Source organism: Mesoplodon mirus, assembly GCF_964341445.2.
Source record: "Mesoplodon mirus genome assembly, chromosome: 3".
Classification (NCBI taxonomy): Eukaryota; Metazoa; Chordata; class Mammalia; order Artiodactyla; family Ziphiidae; genus Mesoplodon; species Mesoplodon mirus.
Window position 1 is genome coordinate 148,065,170 of NC_138978.1, and position 25,098 is coordinate 148,090,267.

A 25,098-nucleotide genomic window follows, 5' to 3' on the forward strand; every position below is an offset into this window, starting at 1 on the left:
CACTGAGCCACCCTTTCAGATGGCCCCTCAGCCTTGTACCCTCCCCGCTAATGGATCTCTGTTGTCCTAAGCCCTTTGGCCCTTCCTAATGAGGCAGGGTTTTTCCTACTCTCCAGTCAGGGTGCTGCGTGTGCTTTAAATAGGGAGCGGCGAGCCAGGTTGGGGCTTGGCCTTAACGGAGACTCCAGGGGTGGAGAGGAGAGGAGAGGGAGACCAGGTCAAGCGGACACAGTCCAGCCCCCAGTCCCACCCCCTGCCGGCACCCACCCTGCCAGGCACCCAGGCCGCATTCAGACTCCTCCCTTCACTGTGGATTTGATACAATCTGGAAAACACATTAAACATTACACAGAATAGTTGACACGTAATTAATAAAGTACAGATTTTGGCTGGAAGCCTCAACCTAAAATAGCACCATGGCTGTGGGGTGAACAAGGGCAAGGGAGGGAGGCTCAGAAGATGGCATGTGATGAGAACCAAGACCATTGTCTCTGCAAATAACAGGGTCACTTCTCTCTGAAATTAAGGAGGGAGGAGAAAGAGAACAATTGTAATATTTTTATTAATAAGGGTGAGACCGGACCTTGAGCAGGCAAAATGTCTTGCCCGGGGATAGTTGCGTGTCTCCCAGGATAGAACCAGGGACCTGAGTGTGGGCCAGAGCCTTGGTAAAAGACCACCTTTTGTGTATCACTGAACCACTCTCATGAGGTTGCACATTCCAAGGCTGTTTTTAATTTGAGAGATGTTTTAATGTCATTTTGAGACAGCCTGTTCCCTCGCCAGTTCTCCAGAGAGGCTGGAGGGAGCTTCGTGTCTTCTTTGAAGAAGCAAAAAAAAAAAAAAGGCCTTTTCTTCTGCCAGCATGTTCAGAGAGCCCTTTGCTGCAGTTAACCAGCCTTGTGGTGTGAGGGGAGAGGTGAGGAAGGGGCTTGAGGAAGTGGAGGGAAAGGGGAGAAAAGGCTTCTGTGATTAATTCAAATGCCTGGCCTCCGGGGCTTTCTCTGCTGAAGCTGGAGCCCTGCTGCTTTCTGCCAGCGGATCCCAAACTGGGTTTCAGAAGCAAAATGCAAATTTCAGCCCAACTAATCAACCCTGACAGGGTAGCATCACCCCGAGCCTGCCAGTCATTAACAAACGACCCAAGGCAGACCTGAGAAATGAAGAGTGCCAGTCCCAGATGGAGGAGGTCACAATGGAAGGTTCCGGAAACTTCAAAATGATATCACCATAGAGCAGAACCGTAACACCAAAAGGGAAACTGAGGCAGGCAGGAAGTCCCAATGGGATCCCCTCATGCCACTTATAATATTTCCTTCCTCTCTCTGCAAGACAGAAATGAACTTGATCTTCTTGTTTAAACAGCAGTGGGTGGGTAAGGATGTATGAAAGTCTATTATATTAGGAGACCCTATGGGCCCTCTATGAGAATAATTAATCTATTAATTACGTGACATAAAGAAAACAGCAGCTTCTATGGCATGATCTCTGTCGCGTTTGTTTCTCTATCCCGGAAGCATAAACACTATCCTTGGCATCTAGAAGGTCTTCAGAAATGTCTGTGGTCCAATCTTTGCTCCAGACCTCCCAGACCCTCAGTATATTTGTCTGCAGGATGGAGATAAAGAGAGCTTCGCTTTCCTCCAGGCTGTTGAGTGGATTGAATGTGGAGCTGTTGTTGGTCAACCGCACGGTGATGTCTGACTGCCTCGCTCTGCCTGGCTCTGGCTTCTCCGCTCTTCCCTCCCATGCCTGGGTCGCAGCCAGCTAGACAGAGCTGGCAGTCAGAGAGACACAAGGAGCTTCTGCCCTCTACCCACCCCGGCTCCCCATGCAGCCACCTTGTTCTCAAATATCCAGAATTTGAACCCAGAACCTTGTACAGCTACTTCTTCCCAGGGGGAAATAGGTCAGAGATCCAGAGCTGGGGGCCGGCCATCAGCCAAATTCCCAGCTCTAACCCTTGCTACTTCTAGGGGGTTTGTTCTAAGGAAGGAGAGAAGGGGCCGAGAAGGAAAGTGCTGTCTCTGGTGCCGAGAGAGGGCGGGGTGGGGGGTGGGGAGGCTGTGGGGAGAGGCAGGTTGGGTTTCACTGGCATTCCAGAGCAGGCTTTTGCTGTGTAGCTGAATCAGAGCTGAGGGAGCCACGGAGACCAGAGGAGCCTCAGAGCCGACTGTGGGCAAACCTGATAGCCCATCTGGAATCCATCCACGGCCTGCCTGCCCTCCCTCCCTCCCCCATGCCCTGGGCTCATTGAAGGAGCCACCGTGCGGAAGCAGGGCCGGACTCCTTAACCAGCAGGCTGGGCAGATCCCCCAGGTACCAGCCCACAGGCCTGTGCTGCTCCTCCCAGCTCAGAAAGCACAGGTCCCCCCTGCACCAGTCCCCGGCATCAGTTCATGCCCCTTCCTCTCAGAACCAGAGTGAGCGAACCTCAGAGCTCCCAGTAGCGCAGAGGAAAGAAGGCACCTCTGCATTTGGACCATACCGAGGTCGTTCCAGGGGCCTGAGAGTGCCAGCTCCATTCCACGTCAGGAGGATGTCCAGATGGGCATCCAGGTAGCACTGGGCTTTCAGAATCCTCCCAGCCCTTGGCTGTCAGAGTCCTGAATCTCCTTGGATGTCTGGTGTCCCAAATCTATCATCACTCCAATATTCTAAATGCCCAAACTCTCCCAATGTAGGGATCCCAGAGCTGGAAGACATGGCACTAAGCACAGAGCAGGGACAACCGGCTGCCTACAGCCTCGCACTTTATCCTCAGCTCTGCTGTGGTGGTTCACTTTTGACCTTGAGGGAGTCATTTGCTTTCTGAGGGACTCAGTTTCCTCTTCTCTAATAGGACACCGACCCCTGCAGGATGATCATGAGGATATCATAGAGGAAAATTTGGATGACAGAAACCAAAACCAAAATGTCATCGACCAAGCACACTCTCTGCAGAGCAGATGATAATACAATGGCAGTTTCAGCAAAAGTGCCAGCCAGCCTCAGCTGGGAGACTCTGACCCGCAGGGCCCCTGTCCTCTGCCTCTCTGAGGTGGCCTCCCAAAGCCTGTAGAAGGGAGATTTATTCCTCCATTTTCCTGGCATCTTCCCTACCCCCTGGGTCAGTGGGAGTCATGGCAGCCTTGTCACCCACGACATTTGATTAACCTTTGATCACACCCGTCCAGCACGCGGGGATGGACACCTGTGGGGCTCTCTCTCTCCTCTCTCATGCAGAGACACACACTCCTCTCCATGAGCAGGAAGGAATGCCCCCCACCCCCAGAATACCCTCTGCCTGGTGGGCTAGAAACAGAGCCCACCATAGGGAGGATCCTGCAAGCTGAGGAAAGCTATCCATTTGCTGGAGAACCTAATGGGGTCAGAGGCAGCTCAGACCACCTGGAGGCAACCAGGCCCTTTGCCCACCATGAATCTCTTTTCACAACAAACTTTGAGAACAGCCTGTTTTCCCATGTCAGCTTCCTGCATAGTGTTTGCCTAATCCGTCTGTCCAAAATCCCTCTCCAAACACGAGGTTTCCTGCCCAGCACTGGCAATCAGAGAGCTAATTATCTGGGATTAGAAATGGGGGTGGGGGCTCCCATTTAATTACAGGAAAAAATTAGACCGACTGATGTGGGCAAAGCTACTGGGATTAGAATTGAAGTCCAAGTTTGAAGGCAGGTCAGTTTGGAAGGTGGGAGCACCCCGTGCTCCATCCCGGGGTCTTCTGCTCTTGGCTGTCTCTGGAGTCCCTGAGATGAGGGGAGAAGGAGGGCTCCAAGAGATTCTTCCTTGGGGGTCGGGGAGAGAGGTGCATATGTGTGTTAGAGAGAGACAGGGAGAGAGGCAGAGAGACAGCAGAGAAAGACAAAGAGAGGTGGTAGACATGCAGAGAAACTGGAATTGACAGGAGAAACACAAGAGAGGGAGAAAGACATGGGCAAGCGGAGGTGAGCAGCAGGCATTCTGGGGACCAGCATTCTGTCCCGCAGTTGCTGTGGGCTAGCATTTCTGTCATGTTCCCTTTCAAGGGGGGAAGAACTGAAAGGCCGCAGAGGCAGGCCTCCCTCCTGCCTTCCTTCTTTCCGTCTTCCCACTCCTTCTTCCGGTGCCCGGCACGCTGGCCCAGAATTGCCACACACAGCACAGGTGACGAGTGTAGGGGGACAAGGGTAGGGCAGGGAGCATGGACTCCATTGGGCTCCTAGTGATCTTTTTTTTTTTTTTTTTTGTGCGGCACGCGGGCCTCTCACTGTTGGGGCCTCTCCCGTTGCGGAGCACAGGCTCCGGACGCGCAGGCTCAGCGGCCATGGCTCACGGGCCCAGCCACTCCGCGGCATGTGGGATCTTCCAGGACCGGGACACGAACCCGTGTTCCCTGCATCGGCAGGCGGACTCTCAACCACTGCGCCACCGGGGAAGCCCTCCTAGTGATCTTGAGTCTCTTCTGTGGCCTGAAGATGGGGCTTCCTGCCAGTCCTTGCTTTCTTCTCCTAGGAGAAGAACCTCCTGGCTCAGAGAAGCATTCACTCATTAACTAATTCATTCATTCTTCCGTTTTACAGATAGTTAGGGAGTGGTATTATGGGCCAGATGCACAGTGATCTATGGGTTTTCATTAGCCCAGAAGAATGCAAATTGACCTCTGGATCTAAGTTGTGAGTGATAATCTCCTCATTTCGTCCCCCCTCTTCCAAAACCTCACATACACTTAAACCATCCTGGGAATAGTCCAGGAACACACCCTGGCCAGCTCCTGCCCACAGAGGCAAAAGATATGAGCACACAGTGCAAAGACCTGAAAATACGTCAAGGGAACAGACAACAGAATGCAAATGTGTGCAGTACAGAGTATATGAGTGCATGAGCATAACTTCTTTCCAAGTAAGGAATTAGGTGACTTATAAAAGATTTGGCAAACATGTAGTGAAAACCAGTATGGAACTAGAAAGTTCAAGCCATAAGAGGGGAGCAGAAATAAATATGCTAAGAATAAAGCCAATATAGGCACCAGCACCCAGCCTCAAATTTGGCCTGAGTATCCTGGCAGCCGACTCAAAAAGGGAAATGAGATGAACTAGAATTCTTAGTCTGCAATAGAAGTATACCTATTTTTTCAGGAGAGACAATTCCTGGACATTACATAAGTGATTTAATCATGTGAGCACTTGTACAGAAACCAGGACAAAATTTGACATCAAAATCAGAAGGCTCTTTTATATGGTAATTTCTTATATAAACTTCCACTAAAGTGCCAAGCCGTGACATCCATGTAACAATTATCATTCAATGAATTACTCTCATGGAGTAACCAACAATAAAAAGCAAGTAGATAAGGCCATTGAGGAAAGTGAAATTTGCTGGTTAAGCTTTTGTGGTCCAAGTTTGCGGCTTTCTGGAGCTTTAACTTGATTCAAGGATAGAATGCAATTTTTAAAACAACTCCTTTGTGCTTGACACTCTGCTAAAAGTTGAATAAAATGAATTATATAGATTCAGCTTCTACATCTGGGAATTTATAATTTTTGTGGACACTTCTCTAGAGGCTCAGATAGCAGAATAAGAGCCTTAAAATGGTAGACAGTAAGATGTTAACGTCATACACAAGGCAAAGGTGAACGCATTTTGGGGAGGCATGCGGCTTAATAAAAGATTGTAGAATCAAACTGACCCAGGTTCCAAAATCTCTACCACTTACTGGCTATGTGACCTAAGACAAGTTACCTGACCTCTCTGAGCCTCAGTTTCTTCATCAATGAAATGGGTTTGGGGGATTAAAGTAGATACTTTGTGTAAGGTGCCTGGTGCCCCATCCAACATGTAGCATGTGCCCAATTAGTGGCAACTACACTCCATTCCAGGGTTACTGAAGAAGGTGGCATTCCTAGCGTGGGGAGAGGAGCCATGGGCGAGGGAGGAGCCTCAGGAGTTCTCTGGTCCTCACCAGGGTTGCTGGGGACCCCATCGCCCCTTCTGAGAAATCCCCTCAAAGCCATCAGCTTCCTAAAGGTTGGGACTGTCCAGAGCACTTCTGCAGATGCTCCACCCTAAGTTGTCTCCCAGGAAGCCCCAGAATTCTCTCCCTCTCTGCTCTGTTTCTGTCACAACTTGACTGGGAAACCCATGACCCTCCTTTCCCTTGCCTGTTTTCGTTCCTCTTCAGAAATGCCCAGGGGCTTCCCTGGTGGCGCAGTGGTTGAGAGTCCGCCTGCCAATGCAGGGGACACGGGTTCGTGCCCCAGTCCGGAAAGATCCCACATGCCGCAGAGCGGCTGGGCCCGTGAGCCGTGGCTGCTGAGCCTGCGCATCCGAAGCCTGTGCTCCGCAACAGGAGAGGCCACAACAGTGAAAGGCCAGCGTACCACAAAAAAAAAAAAAAAAAAAAAAAAAAGAAATGCCCAGGACTTAGCCTTTCAGCAAAGGAAGGCCCATCTCTCCTCGTAAGGAAGGCCCATCCTTCCCCGTCCAGCCCCGTGGTCTCCCTGTACCTCAGCCCTCAGGGGCCCCTCCTCTGCTCATCACGGCGAGGTTCAGGTGTCAGGTAGGGTGAGGGGCGCCACCTCCTGCTTCTCCTTGAGGCATCCTTGTCTAGATTGGATGCCAACCAGTCCCAGGCAGCCTCTAAGTGACAGCAAAGGGAGGGGGGGTGGAATGGGAAGCCACATGATGTTCCCCTGCCCACCCTGACCACACCTCCCTGACAGCCGGGCACCCAGAGCTCCCCTGAGCCACAGAGCTGGGCAGGAAGAGAGAGGCAGATCCAGAGCATCGCGGTGTTGAGCCAGGGGACAGGCACACACCGGGCTGCTCCTTCGGACACATCCCTTTTGCCCAGCCTCTCTCCCTCTGCTTTTTTTTTTTTTTTTTTTTTTGCAGTTTCTCTGGTACTTTCCAGCTCACTGCCAAATTGTCAAAAGCTATGAGAGGCAAAGTGCTGTTCAGTTAATGATTCCAGTCCCTGGAGAGGTGGAACGCTCTTTTAAGAGAAAAAAAATAGAGAGGAGTTGGGGGTGTGCGAGGGGCAGAGAGGGGGATGCTTCAGTACTTTAAACAAAAGCTAAGCTGCAGCTCCTTCTAGCTCTTTTTCAGGAACAGATTAGAAGTGGGGAGGTTTGCCCTGAGCGGCCTTCTCTCTGTGGGGAAAGGCCTGGAGCCTCCCCCTCACTTTTCTCTTTTTTCACAGAGTAGAAAGGGTCTGAATCAGAACGCTGCCATCCTTTCGGGCCCAGGGGCCTCCACCCTCTGTGTCCCCAGCGTAGGACACCCCAGCAAAACCATCCCTTCGCACTCAGGGGGGCTGCCTGCAAAAGCAACCTGCAAGCTCCCACAGTGCAAAGGTTCCTGCGTTCCTCCGCTCCCTCCACAACCCCTCCTCCTTCCCCAGCTGCTCCCTTGGAAAGGACTGAGAGTAGGGTGTGACCGATGGCCCCAGTGGACCCCTGAAGAATTCCCTCCCTGCCCGGTTTTCCTCCTCAGTCTGGTCCCACCCAAGTCTATGGATCAAGAGCAAACCAGCCAAAATTTCTTCATCTCCGTGCAGCCCTTTCCAGCATTCCAAGTGCTTTCACATTCCTTATCTAATCTGTTCTCACCACAGCCTTGTCATGTAGGCTGTACTGTTTTTTTTACCAGTTTTGCAGATGAAAAAAGTGAGAATTAACTCCCTTGGCTGAATGCCCCTGTGTGGCCTCCGCCCCCAGCGAGTTAAGACATCAGCCCTGACTGGACAGTCAACACCTCTCAGAAGGGAAGATTGAAGTGTGGGGCTTGAAAGATCTAGAAAGGAAACCGAAAAACCTCTGTAGAGGCTGCCCTCTTCATAGAGACGAGACCTGCGTGCCCTTTAATTTCCGTCATCTGCAAGTGTGATCTGCCTTTGGGTGGGGCAGGGGGTATTTTTTAAGTTATTTTGATTCATATTGTCCCTAGAACAGTTCCCTGCCATCTTGATACCTCTCATCTGTTCACATCCTCATACAAAAATTCTATCAGCTGCGAAAATGCAGCCGCACCTTCGGTGCCATGGTGTGTGGCTGCCCAGAGCCCAAGAGTTCATAGCACCCTGGTCGTGGGATCCTCTCAGGGGTCGGGAGGATGGGCAGGGACCGGAAAAGAAGAGCAGGGGCTGCACTTTGCTGACCCTTGAGCCCACTGGATGTTCTGCTAATGCTCACAGAAAAGACGGTACAAGGTTTGCTCCGTACAAGGCTTCCCTCCTTCACTACCCGCCCCCAGTGAGCTCCTGGCACCTGCTTCACTGTTGTACCCAGGCACCAGCAGGGGCTCCGTGCTGGCACTGTGCCCAGCAGCTGTGGGGCGTCAGCACAGGAGGGGGCGGGCATCGAGGAGAAACAGGGGCCCGGCCAAAGAGAAGTTGGTGACCGGGAAGGGTCTCTGAGCAGCAATGTCAGGGCGTGCAGCTAGAGTCCATGGCAGATGGAGCAGTTGAGACAATCCTTGCTCACCAGCCCCACCCCATCCCACCTTGATTAGAATGATCTGGCCCCAGAAGAATAGCACTGAATTAATTAGGGGTCTGTTGTCATGAAGCAGCTCATTATTAGAGTCCCTCTCCTGGGAGGGGAGATGGGGAAAGGTGTGAAGATGACAGCTATTCAAACAGAGTCTTTTAAAGAGCTAGACCCTCCCTCAGCTGTCTGTTCTGCCCTTGGGCTCTGCCAGGAAGTCAGACACACCAAAGCCTACAGGGCTGCCCTGCACTGCACTGGCCGCCCCAGATTTCAGGCGGTGGAGGCTTTCTGGCCTCACTTCCCTTCCCTTCTCTGACCCTGTTTCTCAGACCCCAACTCTGACCCCATCTTCATGATCTTAACTCTTGCTCTCCATCTGCCTTTGAGCCAGCAGAGCTCCAGCTTAGTGGCCCTGGAGTTCTTTTCAGAGTAGCACCTTGAGTGTTTATAGTACTTTCCTCCTAAGAGCTCTTACCGGTCCAACGAGAGCCAAAAAGATCATTTCAACAGACACTAATGCATATAGTGGGTTTGTGCTCCAGGTTCCAGAAGATTTGGTTGCAGGGGGCAGGGGGATGCATGGAACAAGATTCCCTCCTCTCCCCATTCTTTTCTAGAGATGGGAAAACAGAGGCCCAAGAGAGTTGAGTTCTGACTCTCTGCCTACCAGCTCTGTGACCTTGAGGAAGTTTCCTCACCCCTATGTGCCTCAGTTTCTCATCTATAACATGGGATAATAGGGTTCTTGTGAGGATTAAATGAGAAGAAGTGTATAAAGCCCTTGGCATGGTATCTAACAATAATAGGGGTTAAATAAATGTGGGCTGTGACTTCTGTTCCACTCCTGCCTGGTTTCAGCAGCAAGAATCCATCCATTCCATCAGCCTGTGTTATTGAGGTCCTGCTCTGTACACAGTAGTACCCAGTACAGTGAGGCATATGGAGCTGCACAAAACATTGTGTCTGTTTTCTAGGGACTTACAATCTTAGGAAAGATAACTGCACGTGTTCCCAAGTAACTGTGCCAAGAGTCACACTAGATGCTGTCGGAGTTCAAAGGAGGGATCAATACAGGCTTCATGGAGGAGGTGGCATTTGGGTTGGGTCTTGAAGGATGATTAGGATCTAGGAAGTAAAATAAATTCTTAAGCAAAGGCGTAAAGACCAAGAACCTGGGGACATAATTGGAAAATGGTGAGAAGGCCGTGTTAGCTAGACCCCTGAGTGACAAACTGAGGCATGTGAACTTTTCTAAATTATCAATAGGGACAATTAAAGGTATTTTGTGTGCGTGCATGGATTCATGCAATGATTTCCTTTTTTGTTCATCTTCCAAAAGTAGTGTATGTTCATCATAGAAAAAAATAGGAGACCGAGATAAGCGAGAGAGAAAATTACAAACACCTGAAATTTAAGGATTTTGCATACAGAAAAGGCAGGATCAAATAAGTGTTTTAAGAAGATTAATCTGGCAGCGTTTGGTAGAAGAGATTAGAGCAGGAATGTGCTGGAAGCAAGGAAATTTCTCAGGTTATCACAGTAACACAGATAAGAGGCAATAAAGACTCAGACCTAGCCCGTTAGCAATGGGAAGAGAAATACAGTGACATGGATGTGCTTCTCTCAGTTACCACGCATTTTCTGCACCATGGTAGACACATGCCACATGCGTTTTTTTAAAATGACTTTTCCTTTTAAAATCTCAGGGAGTCTCCTGCATTCAGGTACAAGCCCAGTGTCAGATAGCTGTGCTCACAAACCTAGACCTCCCTTCCCATCCTTCCAGCCCGAAATGCCATCCTCAGCGTTAATGAAAGCAAGTGATTACTGTTCCAGATTATAAAGTGCGGCACAATTTTAGACCATTGAAAAGAATGAGTTAATTAAAGAGGGTAATAATAACCCTCTCCGGAGCCCCGCCCTTTGCTCCTTTTCCAGCTGCAGGTGGCCTTCTTTGTCACACTGGAGGAGACAGCTATATGATCTATTTTGTTCCCTAGGAGTTATCTCCAGGGACACCCAGCACTTTTTAGATGTAATTTTTAGTCCCAGTGCAGGCATTGTCCTCTTGTTTGACTTAGGGAAAACCGAGGCCCCGGAGGGAGGCAGAGTGAAAGAGACGAGTACAGGCTTTGCAGTCAGGCAGCTGCAGCCTGGAGCTGTGCTCGGCTCCTTCCTGTGTGATCCTGCTCTAGATAGTTTACGTTTCTTATTCTGTGAGATGGGAAGGCCTACTGCACAGAGTTTTCAAGATTAGCCATGTTTATGTCTCCAACTTTTTGCACACTGGTTGTCATGCTCAATAGATTTTCCATAAATATGTTGAACTAATTGATAAAGGGAGATAAGCGATTCAAAGCCCTCTATGTCCAGTTCTAGGAAGTGCTAGGTTCCTTTGCCCCCCCCCCCAGCTCCCCCTGGAAACTTTCCAAGGTGGTAGTTAACCTTGATCTTATGTCAATATGCCTCATCTTCACTGCATCCTATTCCAGAGCTTGGTGAAGGCTGCATTGCCTCCACATGGACCCTAAAGGTTGCTTCTAAATCATTCCCAGTTCAAAAAGCCTAAGAGGTTAGATTCTATCCCGATACAGCCAGGGCATCCCCTGGCCGGTAACCTGGGTGTGATGCCTTGAATGGAGATCCCGAGAGTCCAACATTGCTAGAGTTTTGGATAAACGGAGATTCCGATTTAGCAGGAGACCCTCATTATTCTTTATGAATTCCTCCTGCTACCCCTCTGTGCTCCCCCCAACTCTGTGCACTCCTGGTGAATTATTGCTTTGCCGCTGCGTGATTTGATTTCATCTGAGGCTGCTTAATGCTTCTTCCATCCCTCGCTGTGTTTATCTTATTGTTTCCCAGAACAATCAAGTGTTTCCTCTGCCCCTGGCAGCTTCATCTTGTTCCCGGAGCCTCCTGACCTGCCCAAGTCTTGACTGGGAGCAGCCTTGAAAGGTGGGACTGATCTAGGGTCAGAGCCCTGTGCTCCAGAGCTGCCCCATGTCACTCAGCTCTATAAGCTCTAGTCCCTTGTCCTGGGCCTTGGAGCTCCAAGCCCTGCCTGACAGAGCGAGAACCAAGAGATTGATTCTGGTGCTTCTGGGACTTGATGTCACTGTCCCCTGAGTCGTAAAGGGAGAGGCCCCTGGGACAGCAGCTGGTGCCCTTGTAAAGTGCAGTTTGTCCTTCACCCCAGGAAGGTGTGAAGAGAGGCTGTTCCTCGTGGTTCTGTGGGCCGCTGGATGGTGATTGCTTGGTCATCTACCCCTGGCTGATGAGAAGCAAAGACGCCATGATTTAGAAGGGAATCCCACTCCAGCCAGCCTCCCCAACCTAACCCCCAAACACTTACCTTGCTCAGAGTACATGCTCAATAAATATTCACCACATCCCCGGTCCTCATAAGCCAGAATTCTCAGACACTGCCAAGATGCAGAAGTCCAGAGACAGGTGGTTCCTCTAGGGACCCCCTCCTTCCCTTCCAGGAGAAAGCCCACCATGGGCTGGCCTTCTGAAATCCAGGAGCCTCTAGCCCCGTGCCCCCCTCTGCTATCTCACCCACCCCCAGCTTAATATCTAGGGCAGATTCCTGACATGCACAGAAATAGTAATAATTGTACATGGAAATGTCAATCTCCAGTGTCAAAGCCCCTGTGACTGGCCGACAGCTCACTGGGGACCAGTGCTGGAAGCATCTGCATGTGTGTGGGAGGATGTGTGTGCCCATGCACACAAAGGTGAGGGCAGCCAGAATTCTCAAAGTTTAGCACACCTTGGTGACCTCCTTCTTTCTCGTGGATAGGAGGGGCCCTTGGCTTCCCCCCTCTTCCTCATCTCTCCTGGATCCGTACAACCCACAGGCCAAGTTTTCCAGGCTCCTGTGTTCCTCTCCAATCATCCAAGCATTTAGGGGCAGGCTCCCAGCTGTCCTCCAGGGAGCTTCAGCCCACTGGACTGTGACTCTGCATGGATAGTTAATGTTTGCACACCTCGGGGGTAGAGAGGAGACATGAGCCAGAGGCACCCTGGAGGTCACTGCTGCTGCTTCTGTGTGTGTGTGTGTGTGTGTGTCTATGTATGCATGCACGTGTAGTGCGTGCAGGATAGAGGGAGGAAGAATCTCAGAGACAGACTTTACCAAAGACTTCAATCTATAAATAATTCGGGTCATGAAACTCTACAAAAATAAACTTCAGCATGAATCCTCGCCCTCGCAGCACTCAATGCACAGCTGCAGATATACTTGCTCATTAGCTCATTGCCAAGTTCAGTCTGAGCAGCGCCAGGCCTTCCTCACCTTTCCCCTCTTTAAAGGTCTCAAAGTATACACACACACACATACATATACACATACACACGCACGCACACACAAACACTCATAAGCCCAGAATCCTGAAGCCAGAGATAAAATCAAATAATAAAGGCCTCCTCCAAAGGGAATTTGGGGACACATGGTGACGAGACCTGCTGAAATTGTTGCTGAGCCCTCAATGACTACATGTCAAAAACGTCATCCTCTCCAAATACTCAGGTCTGACAAACCAAGTTTCCAAGAAATCTGGGCTTGGACATAACAATAACACTTTTATATTTATGTCACACTCTCTATAAAGTTTCCAAAGAACTCACATTTCCTTCCCTCCTGCTTTTCAGTTTAGGTGTCACCTCCTCCAGGAAGCCCTCCCCTCAGTCCAGGTGAGGTGCTGCCCTGCCCTCCATGCCGGCCTCCCTGGGATCCCCATGCAAACCTCCTCTCACACGGGGTGGCCCAGGTGTGTGTGAGGACTGATTGGATTGTCTGTTTCCCCATTCCTGGGGCTTCCTAAGGGGATCCTTTCTCGAAGTGTCCCTGGCTCTTAGCACAGGTCTGGCTAACGGGAGGCATGTCCTGAATGAATATTGGATAGTACCGAAATTCAATGAATATTGGACAGTACCGAAATTTGCAGCTATGGAAACTATCACACAAACAAGTGAAGTGACTTGCCTGAAGTCACATAGCCAATTAATGAGAAAGCTGGGATTAGATCCCAGCCCTGCAGACGCAAACCAGTGCCTCCCTCTGTGTGGTGATGTCTCTCAAACCAATCTATTTCCTACTGAGAGGCCCAAGAAGATTCCCAATTCTATTGCTCCTCAGCAGCTCTTGCCAAAAAAAGATACTACTACTAATAATAATAAAGTGATGTTAGAGTGTCAGATCCCAAGTGAAAGCTCCATAATTTAGGACTAACTAGGGAAGAAGTGGATGCATAAGAAAAAGAGTTTGGAGGGGCCTGCACATAAGCTAGTTAATTGGATATGCTGATTTAAATTGGATAGTCAAATAAAGAGGCTGTCATTAATTTCTGTACAGACCTAGCTGTGATTTAAAGGAAAGCCACTACTAATAGGATTACTATTTCATTCTCATTTCAAAGAGGCCCCTCCCACCAGGAGGACCAGACAGTAAATCTCCCCTGGTTTTCACCTCACATCCTCCTGCCCCAGAGCCAGCCCTGATAAACTGCCTTTTAGCCTCCCAGCAGGTCTCCCCAAATTAGGCTCTGAGTTTATTGTTGCCTCTAGGAAGTAAGTGTTTGTCCTACTTTGGCCACTTCCTCTTTCTTTGGGTCTGAAAGAGGAAGAGCAGCTAAAGAGAGGATCTGGACTCTCATCTGCCCATCTACTCTGTTCTCGGCTGCAGTGAATGGCTGTGTTCGCACATTATTATCTCTTAGGAGAGTCACAGAGTGGCTGAGACTCAGGCTTTATGTGGGAAACCCAGTACTGCCACCCTTTAGCTGTGTGATCTTGGGAAAGGCACATAACTCTCCATGCCTCCAATTTCCCATCTGTACAATGGGAATAATAATAATGTTTACCTCATGGGTTCTTGTACAGGTTAAATGAGTCCATTTTTGTTAAGTACTTTCAACAGCACCCAGCACATTGTAAAAGCAGTAGAAGTGGTAGCTATTAAATTCTTTAGGCCAACACGGCCCTTTGAAGATCCACCAAGATCATCCTCACTATCTTCAGGCAGGGCCACATTTAACCATGAAGCAAAAGAAGTCATCCCGTGTTCAGAACTCTCCTGAGAAAGAAGATACAGTCTTCTGTGGTTCCCCACTCTGTAGTCAGGGCTCCTCATGACAGGAATTCTCACTAGAGCTAGCCTAAATCTCCTTGTACAGTGGTTTAGGCACATTTTGTCTTTTGCTCATCTTTGTAGAGACTGTCACCCTCCATTGTAGCACACTGCCCTTCTTATCCCACCTTCTGAGCTTTGTCCAAGCAAATTGACACCACTGGCTCTGCCTGTCCGCTGAGGTCAAGCCCTCCCAGGAGAGGAGGAGCCCAAGCAGAAAGACGGGTTGAAATGACTGGCTTTCCCCTGTCTGTATCACCTCCCTCCTCTGACCCTTCTCCATGCTCCTCCTCTGCCTGGTTGGATGCCTGGCTGGGGCCTGTGCAACTCGGTCTGATAGTGCCCTTCTCTTGGATTGGATTCGTGGCCTATTTCAGTGTATTGTTGTCCTTGTGGTCATTGAAACCTGGCCCTGGAGACACAAGCTCAGAAGCTGAAGAGAACCCACTTTGTGGGACACCACACAATAGACTCAATCTGTTGCATTTTAAAATCCCAATTTTGTTTAGGACTCTGTCACAGTCGCCACCACCACCCTGTGTCTGGCAAGGATGGAGGACAACACTGAACCTCAAAACTTCCCATCCAAGACAGAGAAAGATGGGGACACGTGTGCTTGAATTACAGTAGGGCCCACCTTTGTCCCTCCTCAGTCACAGGGTGTTCTCTTCATCAGCCATGTGCTTTCCTCTGGACCACGCCGGCTGGAGCTGGAGGGAGCCCCAGGTCCACCCCTGACTAGCTATGTCCATGAATGGAAGCGCTTGGATGAGATGGGCTCCAAAGCCCTACAGCTCCGGCAGTTTTCATAAGTCTGTGATTCTCCTGTGATAGACCCTGAGAAGATTGCTCCTTCGTGTTATTCAGAGAGGAAAACTGAGCCTTGGGGAGACGAGGTGACTGACCTAAAAGTGTACCATTAGGCAGAAATCAAGCCCAGACAAGAACACAGTCAGAGCAGAAACCCAGGAACCCTGAGTCCCACTTCGGTGTGTTGCCCGGAGGGAGCAAAGGGAATTAAGGAAGGGAAAGACCTCTGCCGCCCAGTTGGCCTCCCCTGGCTTCTGCCTGCCAGCCCTGCCCCCACCTCATCCCTTTGACCCCCAGCCTCCTGGCCCCCTTCTCCGTCTTCTCTGTCTTCCTGTTGGTATCTTGGAGAGCTGCACCAGCTCAAGGCAGATAGCGTGGGATGAGGGAGTAAGTAGGGGTGCACAGACTTCTTAGGCAGTACCTCTCTTCATTCCAGGGATTTAGACTTTTTTTTTTTTTTTTTTTTTTACATCTTATTGGAGTATAATTGCTTTACAATGGTGTGTTAGTTTCTGCTTTATAACAAAGTGAATCAGTTATACATATACATATGTTGCCATATCTCTTCCCTCTTGAGTCTCCCTCCCTCCCACCCTCCCTATCCCACCCCTCTAGGTGGTCACAAAGCACTGATCTCCCTGTGCTGTGTGGCTGCTTCCCACTAGCTATCTATTTTACGTTTGGTAGTGTATATAGACTGAATGAAATAGGATAGCTTAGTTCAGGTTCAGTACCAAGAACATTTTCTGTTCTGGTTTACTTTCAGCTCTGATGTCTGAGAGTTATGTAGGTTTGATTCTGGCTTCAACTGCTTTATTGAAAGATTGGGACTGTAGACAGAAAAAAAAAAAAAAACTGTTTAGGTCTCTTACTCAGAAAAAAGTGAATGGCTGGGATTAGTCCTAACTGTGATGCAGCAGAGTATGTGATGATAAATCGGCTTTGGTTCAATTCAGCTCCAACCTGGCCATGGGTACCATCTAGTCCTGGGGACCACAAAGGGCCAGACATGGCTTTCCTCCTTCTGACTTTGTGTGCCCAGGCTCTTGGGGACGAGGCTGCTTCACCTGACAGAGGGTTAACCGGCCTCCCCAGGCGGGGAGATCCTGGGCTGGCCCTGGCGTGGGAGGATGGTTCCTCAGTTCCTGGGGCTGAGCCAGTGCCTGGAGGAGACTGAAACATCCCTGGAGAGGAGCAGCTGTCACAAGGAGGGTGGTGAGAAGCACCGGGACATTTTCCATTTGGAGGAGGAAGCAGAGCTTGAACTCTCCAGTTTTATGGAGACGGAATATTGAGGTTAAACCAACAAGAAGTCATGACTATCACATCTCCCCCTCCCTCCTGCAATAGCCCGAGAACTTTTGTGATTAAAAGCTACTATATTTCTAGAAGGATCTCATGGAAATTTTGGATTTGTCCATCTGAGAGAGAATGCTGCTCTGAAGGTTAAGGGGAACTATTTTAATTGTGGGGCATTTTCCCAGACTGAGACCCTTGTTTCTTCCCTCTGCTTGAATCCATCATGAGATTTGCTCCAGGGTGGAAGGCAGTAGCCTCAGCCCCACACCATCATTCCTGACCCCAGTGTCTTCCTCTGCCCTATGAGAATGAATTAAATGACCCCCTGACCCCTCCCCTGGAAGGAGGGGCTTTAGTGACAGTTGCCAAGGCAACAGCTTGGCACAGCAGGAAGCCACTAACAAGGCAGAAAAAAGGTCGAAAGAAGAGCTTAGGGGAGAAGGAGAGTCCAACCCACAGTGGGGAGTTACTGGGGTAGGAATGGCTGAGAGCAGAGTTTCTTCGGTTCCACTGAGGTCACCTTCTCATCTTTAAGCCCAGAGCTCCCCAAGTCACCCATCAAAGCAGACAAGGAGAACCTGGTACCTCTGACTCTTGGCCCTGCTCCAGTGTTCCCACCCCTGGGGTCTAGGCCCAGGGCCTCAGGCAGGAAAGTGCTGTTTCTGCCACTAAGAACTCCAGAACCACTGTGGCCCATCCCACAATGGGCTCGTGGTCTGCTTCTCACTCACTCCAATCCAGCTCAACTCTGCAGGCACAGACCACACCCTGGCTCAGGCCCCTCAAGTATACAGATTCTCAGGAGGGTAGAAAAATTTGAATAGAAGCACTGGTCCTACCCTCCCAACTCTGCAAGAAATAATGCTCTTGACCCTCTCTACTCAGCCAATAAAAACTGAACATGTATCCATTCATCCATCCTCGTGTGTTTATTGTGGCGTCAGGCACCAAGCTTAGCCCTTGCAATGAATAAGTCATGGTCCTTGCTCTCAGGAGCTCTCGGTGGGGTGGGAGAAATGGGCAGAGGGAAGAAGATGGTTAGAAGTCCAAGAGAGAAATCAAAGGGAATAGGAGGGAAAGACTTCAGCTTAAAATTGTCCACAGAAAATTGTCTTTTGACCTCACTTTGATTTAGCACTAAAGAGCCCACGATACTTTATCAGTTGGTTCATAGTTCATGTCTTTTCAACAAGCATTTCCAAGCATTCCCTTTTATCCATCACCAGCTGTGTTCCCAGCTCCATTCTAGTCCTCAGAGGCTAGTCCTCAGAGAAACAGAAAGCCTTCCTGCCTTCAAAATGTTGGCAGACGTACGCACATGCGAGGCAATTAGAGAACAATTTAAGTAGGTAGTCAATACACGTTAGCTAGTACGTATACAATGAACAAGTCAATTGATTATAATCCCAGGACAAAATGTCTGGTGGATAAAAAGCCATCAGGGTGAGGAGCAATTAGTGTGGTGGAGAGATTGAGGAAGTCTTCATGGGGAAAGTGAGCTTGAGCTAGCAGGGGTTTAGTTGGACGGAGGACAAAGAAACAAGCCGGGGTTGGCAATATTGGTCAAGAGTCAGCTGCTGTGTTGGGAACAGGAGACCTAGTGGTGAGAGCACATTCGAACTATGGACTCTCTGCCATCACCTTTTTGTATGAGGTGCTGGTCCTTAGGGACCCCTCTCCGCCGAATTTCCAAATTCTGTGTAGAGCTTAGACTAGAGGAACCCTTCTCAAACCCCCAGACTAGCAGCATCCACATCAGCTGGGAATTTGTTAGAAATGAAAATTCTCAGGCCTCATTCCCACTGAGTCAGAAACCCTGGGGTGGGCCCAGGGGTGCATTTTCCCAATCCCTCCAGGTGGTTCTCAGGGCATGCTGGTTTGAAAACCACTGGGCTACAGTCGGTGCTTTTAGACCCTGGCCACTCACTAGATTCACCTGGGAAGCTTTGAAACCCAATGAAGATGCCAGGGCCCCAAGCACAGAGGTTCTGATGAATGGATCCAGCCATATTTTTTTTTTTCTTTTTTTGCGGTACACGGGCCTCTCACTGCTGTGGCCTCTCCCGTTGCAGAGCACAGGCTCTGGACGCGCAGGCTCAGCGGCCATGGCTCACGGGTCCAGCCGCTCCGCGGCATGTGGGATCCTCCCGGACCGGGGCACGAACCCATGTCCCCTGCATCAGCAGGCGGACTCTCAACCACTGCACCACCAGGGAAGCCCCAGCCATATTTTTTTTAAAACTCCCCAGATCACTCTAATGTATATCCAGGGCTGAGAAGCACCAGACTAAATGACCTCCAAGTCCTTTCTGACTTCTTATCCTGGGACGGGCTCCGAGACTGATTCTCAGATTTTTGTTCTCAGGGATTCCCAGCTCACCAAAATCTCCTGGTGGATTTGCACACATTCAGGGGATATGTTTGGGGTCCGAAAGACCTTTTTGAGATCCTAAAATCTTGAATCTCTTGATGACCAGCTCTCTGATGGTTTGTATGCTGGTCCCACCATCCTCTCTTACTTGCCCGAGGCAAAAACACTCGGTGCAGATGTTGATTCTCCTACCCCAAACACAAATAAGTGTGCACAAGCACACACTCCCCCACACCCTCATCATGCAGTGCTATAAATATATGTACACACACAGAAGAATAACCATATAGGGATAGTCAGATCACACCTAAAAATATATACGTGCACACAAATAAACTCACCATCAGAAGTCCCAGACCAGCACACTCAGACTGCTTGGAAAAGGATTCCTCTTGGTGGAAGTTGGGCTGTTTGAATTAAGAGGCACCTCTGTCTTCCCTGTAACCTAGCCTGCTTCAGGGTAGCCCTTGGGGGCAGGATGTAGGGATTATCTTCTATAAACTACCTGCAGGTAAACCCGCAGGGGACCACCGAGTACAGATGCTGAGGATGCCCTTTTTTCTTTTGCAGATTCGAGCCGATGGTCCCCCCCATGGTGGGGTCCAATATGAGATGGTCTCCGTGCTCAAAGATGGGAGCCCCATCCTCCGGGACATGGCCTTCTCCATTGATCAGCGCTACCTATACATTATGTCTGAGAGACAAGTAAGTGCTGACACACATCCCTCCTTTCCAGAGCTCAGGAGGAGCAGATAACCAGTGACCTTTGTTCAGAAGCCGTTCCATCAAACAAGAGAGACGCCTGGGCCTGCTGCTCAGCGGTCCTAGGAAGCTTTTGCAGGGAGTCAGAGAGAAGCAGTTGGGGCCAGCCACTTCCTGGAGCCTCTCTTTAGGCCGCAGACCCTGTCTCAGCATGTGATGAACAGCCCCACAAGAACGGGCCAGACTGCACGAAGCAGCTTGGTGTGATTAGGAGGTAGATTTACTGCTCCCGAGCCGACAGAGTCTGCTGCTCAAGGGAGCCAAAGAGGTGTAAATAATCCAGGCCTCCAGGCTGGGAGAGATAGACCCAAGATAGGGCCCCAGAAGGAGATAAAAATCTTGGGCTGACTCTTAGACTGATGCAGGGTAGAAGCTGGCCAGCTCTGGGAAGCTGCGGCTCTTTCTGCAGAGATGGGAAGGCCTGAGAAATAGAATTCTGTCCTTTTCTGGTTAACACCTGAGTGGGTTCCCCACCTTCTTGGATGAAATGTTATTCCCTCGGGTTACATTGGACCTGAATATGTGGGAGCAGAAAGAAGGCAAATGCAGGGAGAGCCATGGTGAAGGACAAGAGAAGGACAAGGGATTCCCCAAATCAGTGGCAGTGCAGAAAGCAAAGCTTAGACCTTAGGAAAGGCTGGCACCTTCCATTCATTCAGTCAGCGGGTCAACAGTTAGTCAGCAGGACTGGTGATCTTGACATTGACCTGAACATGGTAAGTAAGATAAAGGCCAAAAAAAAGGGAAAAGACTGTGAATCTGTTTTGGTGCTGAGGATACTGACTTACAGGCTAGACAAGGATGTGGCGCTGGAGGACCAGTGAGCTTTCTCAGGGTACCTCCCCACTCAGGTGTCATTCTCAAAATACTCTGCAAAGATGCCAGGTATCTGTCATCAAGTTCACCCTGCCCAAAGTTCTCTTTCCCTCCTCCCTTTTTGTATGTGTGAATTCTGAATCGGGGACGAGGTATGAGTGGAGGAAGGAAGAGGTGAATGGGCACATGATGGCATAAGGGAAGCAGGGATGCAACTTTAACTTGAAAATTACTTCCTGAGGAGATGACACAAACCATATGCTAACTGTATGCAAATTAAATCCAGATCCTCTTGAACCCACCTGTCTTTTTACCTTCTTTCATGTAGCCCCCATGGTTGAGGCATAAACAAGTCCAGATGCAAACTTGTAACCCTAAAAAAAAAAACATTACTGGGCATGTATTTATGGGGAACAATGTGCTGGAAAAACATCAAAATGAATGCGACTTGGTCACCACCCTCAAGTTGCTTACAGTCTAACAAGGAAATCTTTATCATCAGATTGGAGGCTATAAATGCTCTGCCTTTCCTTCCTATTTTTCTTTGTTTATAAGACAAAAGGTTATTTCTTAAACAAAACTGATAGGTGGGCACCATACAAATTCAAACAATACATACAGAAAAGGAAATAACAAGTTCCCAAACCCCACACCCCCAAATGTAACACCATGTTAACATTTGGTGAACACCATTCCAGATGCTTCTGCAGAAATATCTACAGATAGAAGCGTGGGTGGAGAGATAGCCCCCTAGACCGGTGCATTAAAGGATGGTCACTGGGATCAAATAGACCTACGCTAACATGATATTTTCAAAAGACGTATGTATGGCCGAGGACCAGGCTGGTAACTCTGGATAAAAATTCTTTCTTGGGTTCTCTGAACCCCATGAAGTAGGAAAGCAGAAACAGCAAATAGAAGTGACCAGTGAGACCTCAGTGGAACTGAGAAGATGCCAAGGCACATATTTGGGCTGCATATCTTTTAGTCAAATGAGATGCTTTCTGAAATTGAATTCAAAACGTGGCCAAAGAGGAGGGCTGGAGGCTGATAAGTGGCCTTCAGGGAATACAATGACCTCTTGAAACCATATCTGATGCCGTCTCTGAGAGCATTAGCTCTGGCTAAACCAACCCTCAGCATAGCTTATTTCTAAGTAATCCCTCCTTTGGTCTCATCTTCTGCATCTGCTGCCTGGTTCCTGGTTTGGTCAGTTGGCACCAAACAGAAGGGCTCAGTAGTAGCCAGTCATGCTGAGCAGATATAGGAAGAATTTGGGTTTAATGCCATGGGGCTATCTTGAATCAGGTGAGATATTAGTCAAGGGAGATCCCTATGCCAGGTGGAGCCGTGATCAGCGGGCAGAGTCGGAGGGGGACTGGTGGTGGAGCTCGGAGGCCCGTCACTTGGGAGAGCCGCAGGCCATGTGGCAGTAGGTAGCCTGGTGATTTCACCAGGGGCTGGGTCCAGGGATGAAGGCCAAGAACACCTCAGGAGGGCCATCTGTCCGAGGCCAAGCAGCCAAGAGTACACTGGGTGTTCACAGACAGCTCGGACCTCTTAAAGGAAACAGTTGAACGTGTGGCAAGAGAACAGTCAGTGGAAATGAAGTCAAATGATGTGGGTTCTAGTTCAGCTTTTGCTCTAACTGAGGTCCGAAGCTCTCAACATTTTATAACCGGGTGGCCTTAGACAAGTCACGTCACCTCAGGATGTCTCACAGGGGTCGCTGTGAGGCTTGGCTGAGACAGCAAGAGGGGAATTCTACCTCACGCACCGAGAACACTCATCGTTCAGATTCCTCATGGCCTGTCCCAGCTTTCAGCCTTTATGATCCCATTACTCAGGAGGGTGGTGACCGTGGGTGGTGATTAGGAGGAAGCTAAGTGGTGGCACACCCAGCAGGCCTCAGGCCGAGCCAGGAGGCCTATGTTCTAGTCCTGGCCTACCTCTAACCAGCTGGCTGACCTAGACCCTGAACTTCTCAGGGACTCAGTTTCCTCAGCTTGAAGGATGGAGATAACAAATCGAACTCTCTAGAGGCTCTTTCAGACCTTAAGAGACTTGTCTAAGGTCTTGGGATCAGGGCTCTTCTCCGTCTCCAGAAGACAACCCCAAAAGCACAGGAAACAGCCTTGAGGTTAGACCAAAAGAACTTTCTGAACGAGTTTTATGAGTCCATGCGTGCCCAGATGAACTCCTTCCCCGAAGGGTAAACACTGCAATTAGGGTAGAAACGCTGGCGGCTATGCATAAGCAGATTCCTGTTTTGAGGCAGTCATTTAACAATTTGGAGTTCCCTAAAAGACCTAAGACCTTATACGACATCGTGGGAGTGGGATTTCCCACCGCCTCACTTTCCAGTAAATCTCTGGGCAGACAACTCTCACCCCTGCCTTCACCATGTCCCCAGCTCTTGTCTCCCTGTTCCGCTCCCCCTCCCCCAAATCATGGCACCTGTTGTACCCTTGATGCCACAAGAGAGTAGAACCAAGTCGCTACCCTCCAGTTTTACCTAGACAGGTTTTCATCTCCCCACAGAGCTAGAACAATCCAATATAGGCTCATGTGCTCTCTCTCGCTCTCTCTCTCTCTCAGTTAATTAAATGTAATTAAGAAATAGGACTACTAAGAAGTGTTGAGTCGTTAGTGCCACTGCCTAACAAGTCGATGTTAATGTACTGTTAATAGATCCAATGCTGGCCAGTCCCAGGGAAACATTTGGGAACCAATTCCCCGATCCTACTAATTGCCCAGGTGCTCCATGGATAGGATGCCTGACTCTTCCCTACAAAGTCCACCCCAGTTTCCTCAACAGCGAATCAACCGACAGATGTTATGGGAGGGAATTCAAGTCGCTACCATATTCTCAGTGTCTAATGGAAGTCAGACGGTGGGACCAGGGAAAATCAGGCGACGAGCCAAGTAAAAAAGCAAGTCACAAGATGAAAAGAAACTTGATAGCCCCAGTTTCCACCCAACATGTCAGCCTGGCCACTCCCAGAAAGGGAATCTAACTCTGTACTCAGGGTAGATGGGGAAAAACGTATGGGGATGGAAGCAATTATTTGATTTTATACTTTAATTAGTTTGAATTAGCAGAGGGAATAGAGGCATAAAATGATCTAGCGAAGGGTGAAATGGAAAAAGGGAGTCACAGTGGAGAATGGCTCCATGTAGGCTGGAAAGGGCCTTGGGAACAGCAGAAAGGCTGGTGATGGGTATGTGTGTGTGTGTTTAGGGTGGGTGAGGACACGGGATGCTGCTGTCTATTTCGAGGCCTGGAGAGTCAAGATAGCATAGTGGTTAAGAGTGGGAGCATGGGAGTCAGACCGCCTTGCACACAATCTGTCACCACTTATTAGGCATATGGCCTTGAGAATGTTATTTCACCTCTCTACACCTCGGTTTCTTCATCTGTATAGTGGGCCTAATAATGGTGACTGTTGTGAGGATCGAGAGACTATATATAAATTACCTAGCACTGTGTCTGACACACAGTCAGTGCTTTCAATAAGTGGTAATGATTATTATCATTATCGTATTGTCATTCATAGGATTATTAGAACTTCTGAGACCCCAGAGAGGGCTAGAAGCATCTCCACTATAAATTACGGCTGAGAGAGAGATCCCAGTCTCAGGCAAACACCTCCAACCTGACTTTCCTGCTGCTCCCTCCCAAGGGACACCACAGAAGCCTCTGGCCTGGCCTAATGACAGCATCCGGCTAAGTCGCTCATAATCTGCTATTTATTTTTAAAATCCAGGAATGTGCCCAGCAGACTAAACAGTCCTGGTCCCCTTGATACAGGCGAAGGCAGCCCTGGGCTCATGTGTGAGGCCTGGGAGGCCAGTATTCCAGGCATCTGTGGAGAGAAGGGAGGGGGACCCTGAGCCCTGGTCATCCCCCAAGCCTCCAGGCCCCTGTCTGGCTGCATGTGTGGACACTGGGCCAGAAAGGGGCTATCCCTGGGGCTTTCCATGTCTGGCCTCACCAAGTAAGTAAGCAAGCCTCCAGCTCATTGCAGTAGATGGGGCTGCCATTCTCCAAACAGTGGACACTCAGACCCCAGTTCTGAATGCCCATATGTATGTCAGTTATTGGCACACATTCTGGTTATTTATTGCTATGTAACAAACCACTTCCAAACTGAGGCATAAAACAACCACTTCTACATGATCACAAAACTATGTAAGTCAGGAGTTCAGATTGGGTGCACCGAAGAGGGCTTTTCTCTTCTCAGCAACTTCTGGATTGGAGCCTCTGCTGGGATGACATGAATGGGCTGCGGTGACTGGAATGATTAGGGCTAGAATGATCTGGAAGCACGTCCTCTCACATGTCTGGCAGCTGGGAACTAGAAGGCTGGGATCAGCTGGGACTGTCAGCCAGGGTACCTTAGACAAGGCCTCTCCCTGTGTCTTGGGCTTCCTCACAGCAT

General features: G+C 49.5%; 1 protein-coding gene across 1 annotated transcript in view; it reads left to right on the top strand.

The window, feature by feature from the left end:
- Positions 1–25,098, top strand: part of PLXNA2 (plexin A2) — a 219,296-nt gene that overhangs the window by 77,829 nt on the left and 116,369 nt on the right. The window contains exon 4 of the mRNA XM_082613496.1: positions 19,649–19,783. Within this exon, the coding sequence (XP_082469622.1) occupies positions 19,649–19,783 (135 nt within the window). The remainder of the gene's footprint in view (positions 1–19,648; positions 19,784–25,098) is intronic.